We start from the raw sequence: 16,332 nt of genomic DNA on the forward strand, positions 1-16,332 counted from the left end.
CACTCATTAAGAGGTAAAATGTAAACATAGAGATATTATTGTGTTTGTTTGACCCTGCTTTAAGCCTGCTTGTGTCGTAAATCTCTGGTAGGAAGAGAGGCCCTGTGGCCTACGCTTCCCAGAAGGCCTGGCTGCTGAACGCCACAGTGGTGGAGAACATCACTTTTGAGATGCCCATGATAAAATCAAGGTAAGACCTCATACTTTTATTGCACTGTTTAAAAAAACAAAGGTATAATGAGTATATTTGTTCACTCACGCTTTTCAGTGGATGCCGCTGTTGGTTGGGGTGCCGCACGCTGCTGGCATATGTATGTTTGGTATAACTGGATCGTTCACACCAGCATTTTTTATACCCAGTTTTTGTCACAGGATAGGGAGTGTGGCAAGCAGGCAATGGACCCAGAATGCTAGACTCAAACGGAATTAAACTCGAAATCTCAGCTTTTATTTTGCTGGCAATAAGGTGAAGAAAACAAAAGCAAACAAGGTAACAGAGCAGGGTAGGAACTGAAGGATGGAGGCTCACGCAGCACGAGGGAGGACCCGACAAAGAACAAAGGGAGACACGGACAACATATACACGGGAGGAGATTAGGGCAGAGTGGACAAACATGGGAGCACAGCTAAACAGAATCTAAGACAGACAGAAGAAGCAAAACTGAACCTGATGCACAGAAAACAAGAAGACAAGGACTGTCAAAATAAAACAGAAGGCAACTAACACAGAGCCCAGGACTATAACTTATAACTTGACAAGACAGGGACGCCAGACAACCACCGAGACAGAAGACAGTCAGACAATGACTTCGTACAGGAGGTATGAAACACAGAGAAGAGACTAGGACAGACTGGACAAGGAGGGGAACTAATACAGTCAGTCAAAACACTAGAAACAGGCGTACTAGCAAGAACTATACTCGAGACTAAATAATTTAGAACAAGAACACGAGTCCAAAACAAAAACCAGGACCATGAACAGTTTTCTGTTACGTATAGACACAACACTACTTATTAACACTACTGCCTGCCTGGAGTTAGGTGCCTTTTTTTGCTTGAATAATTCGTAGGTCATTATTAAGTGGTTGAATGCCCATAGATAAACTTTGAATAACCTTTAAAGACATTTAAAGACTTTAAAGAACTATCATGAAGTCTGGCACCTGCAAAGAAATGAGGGGCTGCACAGACTTTTTGCACTTTTGCAGCTTTGTGGTTTTCACACTCTTGTTTAGATGATTTTTGTCTTTGTTTTCCTTTTTGTGTGTCTGTGGATGTGCAGAACATGTCATACCATAAGTAACCAGTGTATGAGCTCTACTGAAATTCAAATTGTTGTCACTGTGCTGTTGTGACACGTGCAATCACAACAATGTTAAAAATAACATCCAGAGTTGTTCATTATAACAAGGGGATCTACTCTCAGTCAAGTCGAGCAGTTTAGCCAAATTAGAGCCAACAGCACTTCTGCTCCCTCCAGCAACTGTAGTAAATTGGATGTGAATAGTCAATAGTTCTGTTATGAACTCTTCACATAAGCAGCCTTGACACTGAAACACCTCAAGCCAGGGTGTTTTGTTGCTGAAGGTGTGTGGTTCTTTGTGCCTCTTGTGTTGTGATGCAGCGTGTCTCCAGTTTTGCTCGCTGTTGAAAACGCCTGTGGAGGGACACTCTAGATACACACATGCCGCTTTCATCCACACAACAAATGGTATTTCTCAAAGGTCGAATGCATTTATGGCATCGTCTTGGGTCTCTGTGGCTCTAATGGACTGTTTTTGATAAAACAGGTTTAATGGACTACTGTGCTTTGTTGCTGTGGAGATGTTCAATAAAACAGTCTCCAGTCTCGCTCTATCGCTGCTGTCCTACTGCGCTGTCTGTTTTATCCAGCAAAATCTGGATTACCACCGGGCTGCAGCAGGTCCATGAACTTCCAAGCTGTTTAATCAAGGCTGTTGTAACCTGCTGTGTCCGTTATTGTATCACATTTTCTTATGCTTGTGAAACAGTTGGTTCAAGTGATACAGTTCCTCCAAAGCTCTGCTCCAATTCTATGGCTATTAGGAAATGCCAAAGAAACATAAACAGAACACTTTATCACCTACCTAGCTAATATGTAAGTTTGGATATTCACTAAGCAGAGAGCATGTATTTCTCCACCCTGACATAGACCCCAAACACTAAACTCAGTCTTTGATTCAACATTGTGCTGCAAAACAGTTGAATTCCTGCATTTGGAAAAAGCCCACAATTTGTCCCTGTGTATCCACAAATATAAACCATGAGCTAATCTGTTTTGTTTTTAATTTAAAAAGCAGACATCTAAGCATCTTATTTAATAATATCACCTTAAAAAGACTATAGAAGAAGTCTGTGCATTATCTAAACTTCCCAGAGATATTAGAGGAGAGTTTTTTGGTATTTTCTGGACAACGACAATATTTTTAGGTCATAACCTTCTTGTTACTTCAGTAATTGAGTGACTGACAAACTGTCATGTCAAACTATGTGTGGCTTACGTTTTACACTGTGTGGGTTATCTTAAATAGAGAGTAAAGAAATTCTTGTATCGCCTCTTTAGTCTTTGTCTTTGTGGCGTTGAACCCTTTAGGGTAAAACCTTTTAAGATGAACCAGAGAAGCTGCTATTTTCAGTTTCCTCCACTCTCTTTCATGGACTGTGTTATGCATACATAACGCAGTCCCATGAGTTACATTTATGTGAATGTGAATCAATGGCCCAAGAGATAATAATGAGCAGGGCTGTAGTTTCCCTCTGCTTGGTATTAGCAGCTGCTCTCTGCCCTCATCTGTATTCTGTCTCTGTTTCTGTCCGGCAGATACAAAGCTGTCATTGAGGCCTGCTCGCTTCAGCCTGACATTGACATTCTTCCACAGGGAGACCAGACAGAGATCGGGGAACGGGTCAGTATCACAGTAACATTTATGAGTTTCTGTCTGGCTGTAGCTCCCACTGTGGCTCGTTTTATTGCAGAATCATTTGTCATCGTTACTGTGTAGCAAGATTTTGATGTTTGCGTATCAGGAAACTAGACTGACCCTGTTCATTTAGAGCGCTGTCATGTTGGATTTCTTCATGCACCAGTAATGCAGGAAATAAACCCTAGTCTCCTTTGCTCCTCTAAGGAAAAGAGCCGCACATATTTCTGGATATTGTTAATTCATCTTTGTGTTGCAGCCCCTATGAGATAACATTTTGCTGTCCTCCGATGCAGGGCATCATCCTATCAGGTGGACAGAAACAGCGAATCAGCGTGGCCAGAGCCATGTACCAGCAGACCAACGTTGTGTTTCTGGTGAGACTGCACACAGAAATAACTGAACAGTTTAAACGGATGGCTTCTCAGGCTGCACCTGTGATTTATCAGTATTCATTGAGAAACTGTTTCTGTAGCACTACCTGACGGTGCTTGTGATTCTCTTTCTGATGCCTCCCTGTGTGACATAAATAGCTACACACTCTAAGAAGCCCAGAGCAGAAGGTTTAAAAAACATTCCCTGCCATTAAATAGAAATAACTTTATATGACATCGATCTCAAAATTTCCTCTATTAATATTAAAAAAATAGAAGTTGAAGAAACAGGAGAAACACCACAATGACTTTCTGTGTGCTCACGACTCATGACTGGGGGGAATGTAGTGTTCAGTATCTTGTTCAATGACACTTTGACCTTTTAGCTTGTGGATAACTTACCCGATACCCTGAGCCACAGCCACCCTGCCCAGCATTTTTGAATTAATATTTAAATTAATATTAAATATTGTAGTGTAACACATCCTAACACATCCCCATTTATAGTATGTATACATCTATAACACCTTGTGATCACATCCTTACAGTAACATCTAATTTATATTCACAAAACTTCTGTTTCGCATGTTATATGATGATGCCATCAGGTTACCTGGCAACCAGCTAACAACAGCCTAAAATAAGCTGATGTCTGTTTTGTTTTTGTCTTTATCTGCCTACAACACCTTATGAAAGCATTCTGTCATTTTCATTTCATTACATAATAACTTCTCACGTTTACTCAAAAACGTAATTATATATAATATAACTATGATGTTGGCCTAGCAACAACTTAACAGTGGGCATATATGTATGTATATTCACCATCTGAATCATGTTTTCAGGAGATGTATTGGTTTGTTTTCCTCTGAACTTCTCTACATATGTAGGATGACCCATTTTCTGCTTTGGACATCCACCTGAGTGACCATCTGATGCAGGATGGCATCCTGAAGCTCCTGAGAGAAGAGAAGAGGACCGTGGTGCTGGTCACACACAAACTGCAATATTTACCACATGCAGATTGGGTAAGAACTGCTTAATAGTTAATAAGACTGTCCGTCTGGGATGGCTGGTATATAATGGACGATAAAGACATCTTATTGTCTCATTTATGACGCACTTTATCTCTCAAAGATCCCAAAGCAAATAGAGATTGAGTCTTAGCTAAATACAGATCATATTTTTTCTATCTTCTTTTGTGTGTGTGGCTATTATTAGATTATTGCCATGAAAGATGGCACCATCCAGACTGAGGGGACTCTGAAGGACGTCCAAAACTCTGAACCTGAACTCTTTGAGCAGTGGAAAACCCTCATGAACAGACAGGATCAGGAGTTTGAGAAGGTGATTAATGACTGCAAAAGCAAAATGTTATCTTTTAATCAGCGCCAAGAATCTTTAATTTGTGTAATTTGAACACTTTCTTTTGTAGATCCAGGTGAGACAGACACGCCGTCTCTGTCTGGAATGAAAGTTAGATTACCTGGGTGTTTTTATGCTGAAATAAATTCACTGTTGATCTCTCCTTCAGGAAACTGTGGCAGAGAGTATGACAGACCTAGAGAGAAAAAACCTGCGGAGGGCCATGTATTCAAGAGAGGCAGCCAGGACTGAAGAGGATGAGGAAGGTGAGAGGACACAGGAAAGAGTCACGATGACAGCAGCTGGAATGTGCATGACTGGTGTGGGTGCTTCTCAGCCTGATTTAATGCTTATGTTTCCCTTAATGATAGATGCAGGATGACAATTCCCCTTCTCCTGCTGAGAGCTTAAGCTTATTCAGCTTATTTTAATCTTAACATCTTTTGTAATGTCTGCAGTTATTTGAATGACTCATAGTTCCCTGTATTTGATTCCTTCCTGTCTCTTATCTTGGTTTGGTCTTTTTGTCTTTTCGTTCCTCTTTTGACCTTTTCAGCAACTGGATACGTCGCCATGTTATTTCCCACCGCCTCCTGCTGTGATTAACCATTGAATCTGATCCTTTCTCTGTGTGTGTGTGTTTGCTGTTGAACGAACACCTGCAGTTGAAAAACGCTAAGGTGCGCTGGCTGTACACTTTATCTTTGTTCTGTGTTGTCTCCCGTGTGCTGGTGGCACCCCGGGGTGGACTTGTGCGATGGCTCCAGCTACCCTCATGTTCGATCGAGCAGGTGTGGCCAGAAAGCATGGTTTGAAAAAAAAAGTTGAAACAGAAAAAGACATTTGTGGCATTGTAGCGCTGCTAGCTAACGGCACATGTGTTTGCTTCTCTGTTTTAGAATCTCATCATCCATTTTCCTGCTCTTTCCCCCTCCCAAACATTTGTCTCTCTTGCTCTTGAAGGCTTACTTAGTGTGAGCATGACTGTAGTTGAGAGTAGTTGTTTCTTTAGGCCTGCCACTCATTATTTCCCCATCTTGTCTGAGCCTCTCAGACACCCACATGCAGCCTCATGCTCCAAAGCTTGCTGCTTGATGTAATGTGATACATTTAAATCCGAAGTGGGAAAAAGGTTGGAGGTCGTTACATTATCTCTTCACCCCCGAGTCAGTGTGCGGTGGTCACCCTGGTGCTCCTGAAAAACATGCCTTTCATGGGAATGAGCGACTGCTTGTCTTTGTGGAGTGTAGCTTCTGTAGCCTCTAGCACACCTTCTCCTCTCATTTGGACCTCTGTCTATTATTTCTTCACTTCTCTCCTTTCCTGTGCTAGTCGTGGATTGTCAGACTGGCGCAGGAGGAGAAATGTTGAGCAATATGTCAGAAAAAGAAAGAGGAAAAAGTGAAGGAATGAAATATTTGAGAAGAAGGGTAGAAGGAGAGAAAGAAATGTAATGAGCGTCTGAGCTGTGAGTTGTAGCAGAGCAGGGCGTTTTTAGACAGAAATAAGCAAATTTACATACAGTAAGATTAAAAAAAATGTGACAATGGAAGCAGTCCTTGCAAAATAGATAACTCGGCCTAATTACATCTCACAATTGGCCAAAAACAAAACCTTTAACACTGCACTTCATCTCTGTTTCAACCCCAGAGGAATCTGTGGAGAGTGAAGATGATGACAACCTGTCACAGGTAATGCGCCAGAGAGCTACCATCCCCTGGCGCTCCTGCGGCACCTACCTGTCCTCTGCAGGGCTCCTCCTGCTCAGCCTGCTCCTCCTGTCGCAGCTCCTCAAACACTCCCTCATGGTGGCCATTGACTACTGGCTGGCCCACTGGACGTCACATGTCATCGCAGCCAAGAAAGACGCCTCAGCTCACAACTGTACCATCGTACAGGTGAGAGGATGCACCGCTCAGCTTTTGATTTAGACACTTAGCTCTTTGTTTCTGCTTCTCTTGAGATATTTTAGAGCCATAAAGTATTTTCTGCTTCGTTCACACTGCCTTTTTAAAAATTATTTGACCATTAATACAATCAGTCGGTCATTTTTTTTAAAAGATCCATCTAGTGGGATGAAAACAAACAACACCAATTTAAATTATTGTATAAAATGTTTGGCATCATTTGACTTATAATCCAAACATGCTTTTCTGTAAGAGGTAAATATTAGCTAACGTTAAAGGAATAATTGATAAGCTTCAAAAAAGACAGACTGCATTAGATTCAAATAGTTTATCTGATTGTAGGCCAGCGTGAATTACATAATATTCTCACTAATTCTCAGTTAAGCAGAGCTGACCTACAACACCAACACACCCTGAAGAGACTGCAGCTCGGCCTCATCTGAATATTAAAGCTGAACTAACATATTTATAGAAGTCAGTTTCCAAATGGAAAATGTTCGGGTTAAAGCACGTGTGAGGTCTGATGTGAATGCCAGCTGCAGTGCTGTAATTTATGAAGAAGTTTAAACTCTCAGTAACTGAGTCATAAATCTGAGTGGGTAAAAGCTGCACTCCTGTCCACACCAGGTGACTGTAGAATGATTTAGCACCTATAAAGCATTTCCTACACCCTTTTTCTACTTACTACTTGACTGTTTTAGTTACCGCTTAACCAAAATGGTCAGTAGCCTTCACACACTAACATAAAAAAACACTCTGAGTAAGCAGAGGAAGAGTTAACCTACGTCATCCACATTCAAGAAGTCACACGGGCTGTTAACAAAGGATTGTGTTTCAGGACCAGTAAAACAACACTGTCATCAGTAGTTGCTGTATATGTATATTTGTGTGCATGCGTGTCTGTGTTATGTGTGCATGTGTGAAATGCCAGGTCACGTGAAGGCCGTCGACAGACTGCATAAAAGGCACCGTGTCCTGCTGAATATAAGCAGCAGCCGTCTGTCTCTTTCTCTCACCCACAAACATCCACTGCATGTCCAGCTAAGCGTTGATAATAAATTGTCACTTGAATGCTGATCACAACTTGTCTGGCTGAACTTCAGTGCGTCGTTGCCAGCTTTATCTAATCTGCGCTGTGCTACAGACTAATCCACGAGGAGACTCTCAGAAGTCCTGTTCTGACAAACGCACACTCGGCCACTTCACATAAATGCCACACTGCTTCTCTCCTTCTAGAGAGAGGAAATAATTGAGCAGTGAGAGGATTAGATAGTGGAAATGCTTCATGTCACAAGTGGCAACTGGGCTGAGTGATGAGCAGCTAAAGGGTCTTTTTTTCCAGTGATATCTCTGATATATTTTGCTCTTCTTTTATAGGTCCTACCTGCAACTTTTTCACTGTATATAAAAATAAGCATCAGCTAACATTAATAGCTGAGACGGTAATGAGTTCATCTAAACTCCCAAATATATATTCTGAGAGGTGCTGATGACATCAAATTTTAAAAATGACCTTTTTTTCTCCTTCAAATAGTAAATCTTATCATTTTATATCATTTCTATGTTCTAATGTGAATAAATGTGGCTTTGTGATATTTGCATTTCACTGAATTCTGTTTTTAATTACACTTTGCACACCTTCCCAGCTTTTTTGGAATTATCTATCAGTTTGAGGTGCCAGACCTGCTTTTGGATTATGCTTCCTGGCTTTTGTTTAAATTTAGATCAGTGTGACTCAGCGGGGAGAGCAGGTTATGTACAAATCACAGGTTTTAGCCAAGTGAAGCATGCCGTGCTGCAACTGTTTCACTCATGCAGCATAATCATCAGTTCAGTTTGCTTTGTGACTTACGAGATCTAATCAATCAGGACTGCGTGGAAACCATTACAACCATAAAATCCTCACGATTACGCCCTGAAGCTTGTCTTTATATGTTTGCTGTCACTTACATTTTAATGTTTGGTGCTAGAGCTGTTATTTCTTGGCCACTGCTCCTTCAGAGGATGGAGTGCTGTCCCTTAACTCTGTCATTAGTAAATGGTTAGGATCTTGATATTAGGTCTATTTTTATAAAATAAATGTAGCTATTTCTTTAGCGAACTGTGTGAAATTGAAGAAATTTGAATTAGTGATATGTGAGAATGAAAATGAAGATAAACATTTCTTAGTATTATGATCAAAAGTTATCACATAAAATAAAAGAGGATAGAAAATTTGGATCCAGGGTGAAGAGAATAATTAGATTGGAAGAAAAAGGAAGAAGAAAATAGTTCCCCAGCCCTCTTTATTTCTCTTTTTCTGTTCAAATATTACCAGCTTAGCTTGGAAACTCTCACTGGCTTTTGTCCTAGACAGCTGGTTTTTTAACCAGCCTCGATGTTTAATTGTGTTTATAATTACAACAAAGTAAGTAGGACGACAGACTCTTCTTTCTCAAACAACACATAGCATTGTGCTCATGCCTTTTATAACCCCCTCTGTATTTGTATGTGTGTGTTATAGGACTGTGGCTTCAGCCACTCCTGGTATCTGTCTGTGTTCAGTGTGCTCTGCTGCCTGGGCATCATCCTCTGTCTCGCCACCTCCGTGGCTGTGGAGTGGACCGGTCACAAAGTGGCCAAAGAGCTCCACCACAACCTGCTCAACAAGATCATCCTGGCCCCCATGAGGTGCGGCGCTCAGCGCGTTTGTGTGTTTGTCTGTGTGCACGTGCGTGTGTGTGTGCATTATGATGTGTGAAAACGGGCAGAGACAGAGAAAGATGTGTGTTTGCTGATGATATAAGAGAAAACACAGTTAAAAGGTTTTTTGCCTCATTACTCTGAGCACCATCTGCTTTCCTCATGCAAAACCCAGGAGACATCACCTGCCTCAAGACACATTGGAAAGCACTGTATATACACATAAAGAAGCTGCATTAACATACTGTGCAGAATTCACATGAATGAATGTAAACTCAAGATTCAAGATCTTTTATTTGCCACGTGCATAGTTATACAAGTACAACACGCAGTGAAATGTGTCCTGATACGCTCCTCGACTGTGCAAAAAGAGAGAGAAAACACTATATACAGTAAGTAAATATATACAAAGAGGACATTATGTGCAGTAACTGAGCCAGACAACTCTGGAAAAAATCTATTTCCATCTGTAAGTCAACGTTTCGGATTATTGGCTCAAAAAATGGCATGTTAAATTTTTAACTTACTAAATCAAGCTTCTGAAAACAACTCAAATATGAGAAAATAACATGAATGTTTGAGTTATAAAGTGGAAATGCATTTTTTTCAGTGGCAGAAGCATCCACACTGTTTTTAAATATTGAATCTTATTTTATTTTATTGTATAATTCTGATCTTTGAAAATAACCTTATGAGATTAAATCAGTCATGTCAAGGCACTTTACGTTGTAAGGTTCAGTCTTAACAAGATGATAGAAAGGATCCCCTGCGAGCAAGGTCCCATATCAGAGGAAGAGACCCCAGGTGGTTGGGGGTGAGCGGAAAGAGGTGGGAGAAAGCCCACAGGTGAAAACACAAAGTTAATGACATGCAGTAGAAGCACAGAACTGCATGGAGAGTGGAAAAGAGCCGAATGGAGAATGCTCAGTGCATCATGGGAAGTCCCCCAGCAGCCTGAGCCTATAACAACATAACAAATGGTTAAGAGTCACCTGATCCAGGCCTGCCTATAAGCTTTATCAAAAAGAAAAGCTTTTAAGTCTAATATTAAAAGCACAGACACCTCTAAGGGAGCCAAGTGCTCTATTTGGGATAATTTGATACTTTAAGGTCTTTAAGATATGATGGAGCTCAGGTCTTCGTATGTGAGGTATGTGAGAAGGATTTTAAATTCAATTATGGATTTAACAGAGAGCCAATGAAGAAAAGCTAATCTCTTTCTAGTCCTTGTTAGAGCTCCAGCGGAAGCATTTTTGATAAGCCGGCAGTATTTCAGAGAGTAATCTGGTCATTTTGATGATAAAGTCCAGGGGATTTTACTCTCTTTCTTCTCTTCAGGCTCTTTGAGACCACTCCTCTCGGCAGCATCCTAAACAGATTTTCCACTGACACCAACACGATCGATCAGCACATTCCCACCACCCTCGAGTGCCTCTCCCGCTCCACCTTGCTATGCGTGTCTGCTTTGGGTGTCATCTCCTACGTCACACCCGTTTTCCTCATTGCCCTTCTGCCGCTGGCTGTCACCTGCTACTTTATTCAGAAATACTTCCGGATGGCTTCCAGGTGAGTCTGACGGGATAGTTGGAGGGAAGTCACAGACACATTGCTATATAGCCAGATTATTTTTTTTTTTGGTGGGACAAAATAAATATTCCTTTTCAGAATGAAATTCATTAGATTTATGATTTGGATGCAAAAATCTAATATCTGAATGTGGTTCAGCTGATATTTCCCCGTTTGCTGTCTCTGCTATGTTCTGGTCAGGGACCTGCAGCAGTTGGAGGACAGCACACAGCTCCCTTTACTCTCCCACTTCTCTGAGACAGTTGAAGGTCTCACCACTATACGAGCCCTCAGGTAACACATGCTTACATCCTTGGTGAAAATGGGAACTTTTAAAAAGCCATAGCCGAGGTTAAAAATACAATATTTTTCAAAAGACTTCAGAACGCTGTAGGATACTTGCGTGCAAACAGAGACACACAAAAGCTTCAGCATTTACGACTGGACTAGAGTGGACTGTTGGTTAGGTAATTATGTACTGTAGAAGTGAAAATGCCAAAAGCTTATTTCAGGTATTTGGCTAAAATCAAACATTCAGTGACAAAGGAGCCACAAGTGCAAACATTTGAAGTTGTTTTCAGATCCTCGAGATCTTCGCACATTTGGAAAGGCAGCGTTTATTGAAATATCCTTACATATGTGGCATTTTCCTGAACCCGAAAATGTCAAAAGAAATTTCAGCCTTAAATACCAAACAGCCAAAACCATTAGTTTTATTTCTGTCACTAAAATGTCATTATATTCCTAAAAGATAAAGAGCAATGAGAAATAGCATACGGTGCTCTTCTTAGATGTAGATGTAACGCAGTCTGTGATACAGTGAAATAACAAATGAATGAATTAAACCCCTTCTGTTGGCAGGTATGAGCCCAGGTTCAGACAGAGGTTACTACAGTTCACCGATGCCAACAACATCGCCTCTCTCTTCCTCACAGCAGCCAACCGTTGGCTGGAGGTCCGCATGGTAATGATCCGTCTGCTGCGCCCTTCTTTAAAATTCCCATCAGTTCTGCTTCACTGTTTGTCAGATATCTGCTTCACATTTATGTCGATGTTGCTGGGTAACTGCTCCCTCTGTTGGGGTCTATAAAACACTGAATTTTTCATTCTCGTATTAGCTTGAAATGCTGTCTACATGTCATGTTTTATGTATTGACCGTGCTGCTCACAGTTCATTCGACTCCTTGTGTTTCACAGCAGCAGAAACCTTTGAAATGTTGATGAATGCAAACAAGAACACGCCCCCACCGCCCCCACTGTCATGTCTGCTAACAATAAACCAATCTACAATAATGGATCTCTTTAAGCGTTATTTACCTTCTTCAGTTATTAAGTGAAGCGTTAACTTCTCGCTGCGATGTTGACTTCGTCTGTCTCTGCAGGAGTACATCGGAGCCTGTGTGGTGTTGGTGGCGGCGGTAGCTTCCATCACCAATTCGCTCTACAACCAGCTGTCCCCCGGGCTGGTGGGGCTCGGTCTGACATACGCACTCATGGTGAGTGTGTGTGTGTGTGTGTGTTTAACTGTTTAGCTGTTAAGGTATTTACAGGTTTAAGCTCAATGTTGCAAAAACCTCCCGCAGCACTAGTAGTATAAAGAACACTTTCATTACTTGACCAATGTGTTTCATTTGTAGTTAATTTATTTTAAAAAAGGATGGAGAAAATTGTCTTTTGTAACAATTTCTTTCGTCTGTTTCTACTGATTCTTACATGTTTTAGTGCAGACAGATAAAAATAACTTTTACAGTCACAGTAAAAAGAAAATGTGTCCTTTCTCAAGTTTGTACACATCAGTGAAAAGAAATCTGATCCTTACCAGGTTTTAAATTGAGTACATACAACCTGAGATGAACAAAAACACATGACATGCTGCACCATAATAATTAATCATCATGGTTAATCTTTTCTGTATGACTTCATCAGTCTCTCGCATGGCTCACTCTTCTTTACAATGTTGCTTCAGTTCCCCGTTTATGCACGGCTCTCTTAAGTTTCTCTCTGACACATGGACTGGACTGGGTCACTGCAACACCTTGATTATTTTCTTTTTCAGCCATTCTGTTGTAGCTTGGCCACAATAAAGGTTGTGGATGCTAAAAGGTAGAAAAGGTTGATTTTTGTGTAAATTTGTTTCTTTTTTTGGTATATTTTTGCTGTAAAAATGCAGCAATTTCAGATAAATTGGGAACAAAATGTTTTTATTTCAAGTGTTTTATTTCTGTGTTTCTGAAAAAGTCGGTCTAGAAAATTCATCGTGACAGTCACGAAAAGCCGAGACACACTGAGGATATTCGAGTTGTATCTGGGTGAAAACAACAACAATGTCCACACCGAAAGGACTGCGTGTCTGTGTGGTGACATTTACTCAGCTCATCTCCTCCCTCCTCCCTTCTTGTATCAGGTGTCCAACTACATGAACTGGATGGTGCGTAACTTGGCAGACATGGAAGTACAGCTTGGCTCAGTCAAGAGGATTAACGGCCTGCTCAAAACTGAACCAGAGAATTACGAGGGACTGCTCAGTGAGTGCACTCTGCCGCCTCAAATTAAACTTTCTTACTGATTCAGCAGGCGCTCAGAGAAATCATGTCTAACGTCTTACCACCTGAAAAGTGTTTGTGATTTCTTCTTGAGTGAAGAAGCCTGAAATTAACTCTACGTTCATCACTGTCAGTTCAAGAAGGCTGTCATAATGCTCACGAGAAATGGATCTTTATCCCTCTCGCACGTTTTGAAAACTCTGCTAATGTCGTTTTATATCCCCTAATAATCGATCATGCATGCGCCATGTAAAAGTGTGTGCGTGTGCAGTATGCAGTGCGTCTGTTTCTTATCCATAAAATGTGGGAAAGTTTTACATTTTGGTCACAAATTGAAGGAGAATATATGCTGGTAAGGTGGATTCACTCAAGTTTTTTGCTTCTCGGATGGAAAAAAGATCAAATTGAAAGTCGTGATGTTTTTCTTGTGTGTCTCAGCTGTGTCTCAGGTTCCTGACGGCTGGCCCCGACAGGGAGAGATCAAGATACAGAATCTGAGCGTTCGTTATGACGCCACGCTGAAGCCTGTGCTCAAAAATGTCAACGCACATATCAGCCCTGGTCAGAAGGTACAGGACAGAAACCTGTGTTTGAATGTGGAGGAGCATAACAGATTAAATGAAAACTATTTGGAGAAAAAACAAATATAGGTCATATAGTTGCATAACAGCTAAATGACGCAATTTTTGCATATTTCCATTTAATCTGGTGTTATTTTCCCTCAAACTTTTTGTATTTCTGTTTTTTATGTTATTATTTTACTGTTGGTGTTTGCACGTGTGCCCCGTCAGATAAGGAAGCTGTCATTCAAACTGTGTTATGGACTGTTTTTGATCAGCGTCAGACTCACAGCAGAAATACATACTAAGATTTAAATAAACCGGACAGCTAATTAACAGGAGAAATGATACAAGGTCAAATAAATAAATCACATTTAAATATAAATGAAATAATGTCTGCATTTATTTTTAATGCCACTTTGGATGCATTTAATGAAATATTAATGTATTCACTCAATACTTTATTTTTTGTGATTTTTATTTTTATTTTACCAATTTAAGTCTTCTACTTGTGAAAAGAGATAATACAGAAAATACACATTTTAGTTTACTGAGCACTGGTGAGCCTTTTAATGGACTTTGACATGTTCAGGGAGTAGCCTGCTCTTGCTTTATCCTGCCTTAACAGCTAAGATAGACTCTAGCCACATGCCTCCTACACCAGTAAGCTGCTAAGAGAATGGATGGATAGATTAATGGTGATAATTATGATGACTGTTTTTGCTTTTTTTCCCAGGTGGGGATCTGTGGCAGGACCGGCAGCGGTAAATCCTCTTTCTCCTTGGCCTTCTTCCGCATGGTGGACATGTTTGAGGGTAAAATATCACTTCGGCTTCACACCAGCACAAAAAAAAGTTAACAGGATAAAATATACATCTACTTTTGGCTGTTTGCTTATTCACACGTAGATCTGCACGTTTGATTTTTACACCAGATGCCCTTCCTGACATAATCCAAATGGGATTCGTGTCTCCACAGGGGATAAAATAATAATTGAAATAGTAGAAAAAAAGAGGAAAAGTGTCTTAATTGGTGAAATCGGGGTGTTTTTGTAAACTTCTGTCACACAGGAAGGATTGTGATTGATAACATCGACATCTCCAAGCTGCCTCTGCAGACTCTCAGATCTCGGCTGTCCATCATCCTCCAAGACCCTATCCTGTTCAGTGGCACCATCCGGTACAGTACACTTCTCTGTCAAAAAGAAGACTAGTGAATCAGTGATTCTGCATTATAGTAAACGGGGGGGTAGAGAGTCTTCAAAACAGGAGGTGAGCTGTGGATAAGAGCAGTGTCCTCTGAAAACTGCAGTGAAGAGGTTTATTTTTAGACTCCAGCAGCACTGACCGTAAAAGCAATGTCATCCCAGAGAAAAAACAAGCTGCACGATGGTCTCAGACTGTAGTTTTATCCAGTGATGTAAAAGTATATTTCAGTGTTTGTCCCTTTACATGTATGAACTCAGTTTAGTGACGACAGAAGGGTGTGTCGCTCGAGTTGACCAGCTCATACGCTTTAGTCCATTTACTGGAATATTCATTACACAGTCATCAGAGACGCTGCTTCACATAGATCATAATGAAAATGGCCCCAGTGACAGCTCGGAGGTGAGGATTATATTAAAGCTTAAATGTACAGACCACGAATAAAAATGACTTTTTTAAAGCAAAAATACTGATTTCAGACCCTCAAAATATAATATTTATTATGTCTTGTGAAATACAAACATGGATTATTGGTGACTTGGGATATTAGGAAGGATATTTCTCACTGTTTTATGACATTTTACAGATCATCCAAATATTTGTCATTCAAAAAAATGCCTTAATCATGAAGTAACTGAAAGTTGCAGCACTAAATGTAGCTTGTTTTTGCGGGTTTGTAGGTTCAACCTGGACCCAGAGATGAAAGCAACCGATGAGATGCTGTGGGAAGCGCTGGAGATAGCTCAGCTGAAACTTGTTGTTAAATCACTTCCAGGAGGCTTGGGTGAGACATCTGTGTTTGTTCATATGTGTGTGTCAACTATATCGCATTTGCAAACTGTTTATTTTAAAAGACACACAGAAAGTAAAGTGTGCTCACCCGGATCTGAACATTAAACAGAAAAATTAATTCTTTCTCAGAAGTTACATGCACTCTGTCAGCGTCACATCTACCAGCTGCTCGAGTGTCCCCATACAAAGATCGAGCCGCTGTATCAGATGACATGAGCATTCATTTTTAACTCGCTGCAGTGGCTGTTTTATGTGCTGCTGCTCCGTCCTGCACAGTCTTCTGCTCGTGGTTTTGACACAGGACACTAGACAGTTGCCGCCAGCAGGACGACTCGCGGCCAGATCAAATATTATCTGAAAGTCAAGTCAGAAAATCCAACGTGCATAAATGATGAA

The 16,332-nt window shown here is 40.7% G+C and overlaps 1 protein-coding gene across 1 annotated transcript in view; it reads left to right on the plus strand.

Moving 5' to 3' along the window:
• Positions 1-16,332, plus strand: part of abcc8 (ATP-binding cassette, sub-family C (CFTR/MRP), member 8) — a 58,497-nt gene that overhangs the window by 38,072 nt on the left and 4,093 nt on the right. Inside the window, exons 19-35 of the mRNA XM_085359032.1 lie at positions 92-190; positions 2,843-2,927; positions 3,239-3,319; positions 4,207-4,344; positions 4,538-4,663; positions 4,851-4,947; positions 6,332-6,579; positions 9,092-9,258; positions 10,609-10,836; positions 11,038-11,130; positions 11,698-11,800; positions 12,219-12,332; positions 13,241-13,361; positions 13,818-13,948; positions 14,676-14,754; positions 15,010-15,118; positions 15,825-15,928. Of these exons, the coding sequence (XP_085215158.1) occupies positions 92-190; positions 2,843-2,927; positions 3,239-3,319; positions 4,207-4,344; positions 4,538-4,663; positions 4,851-4,947; positions 6,332-6,579; positions 9,092-9,258; positions 10,609-10,836; positions 11,038-11,130; positions 11,698-11,800; positions 12,219-12,332; positions 13,241-13,361; positions 13,818-13,948; positions 14,676-14,754; positions 15,010-15,118; positions 15,825-15,928 (2,123 nt within the window). The remainder of the gene's footprint in view (positions 1-91; positions 191-2,842; positions 2,928-3,238; positions 3,320-4,206; positions 4,345-4,537; positions 4,664-4,850; positions 4,948-6,331; positions 6,580-9,091; positions 9,259-10,608; positions 10,837-11,037; positions 11,131-11,697; positions 11,801-12,218; positions 12,333-13,240; positions 13,362-13,817; positions 13,949-14,675; positions 14,755-15,009; positions 15,119-15,824; positions 15,929-16,332) is intronic.

This window comes from Diplotaxodon limnothrissa, linkage group LG7 (assembly GCF_057381915.1).
Source record: "Diplotaxodon limnothrissa isolate DT_005_m linkage group LG7, D_limnothrissa_male_GT1.1, whole genome shotgun sequence".
Taxonomy (NCBI): Eukaryota; Metazoa; Chordata; class Actinopteri; order Cichliformes; family Cichlidae; genus Diplotaxodon; species Diplotaxodon limnothrissa.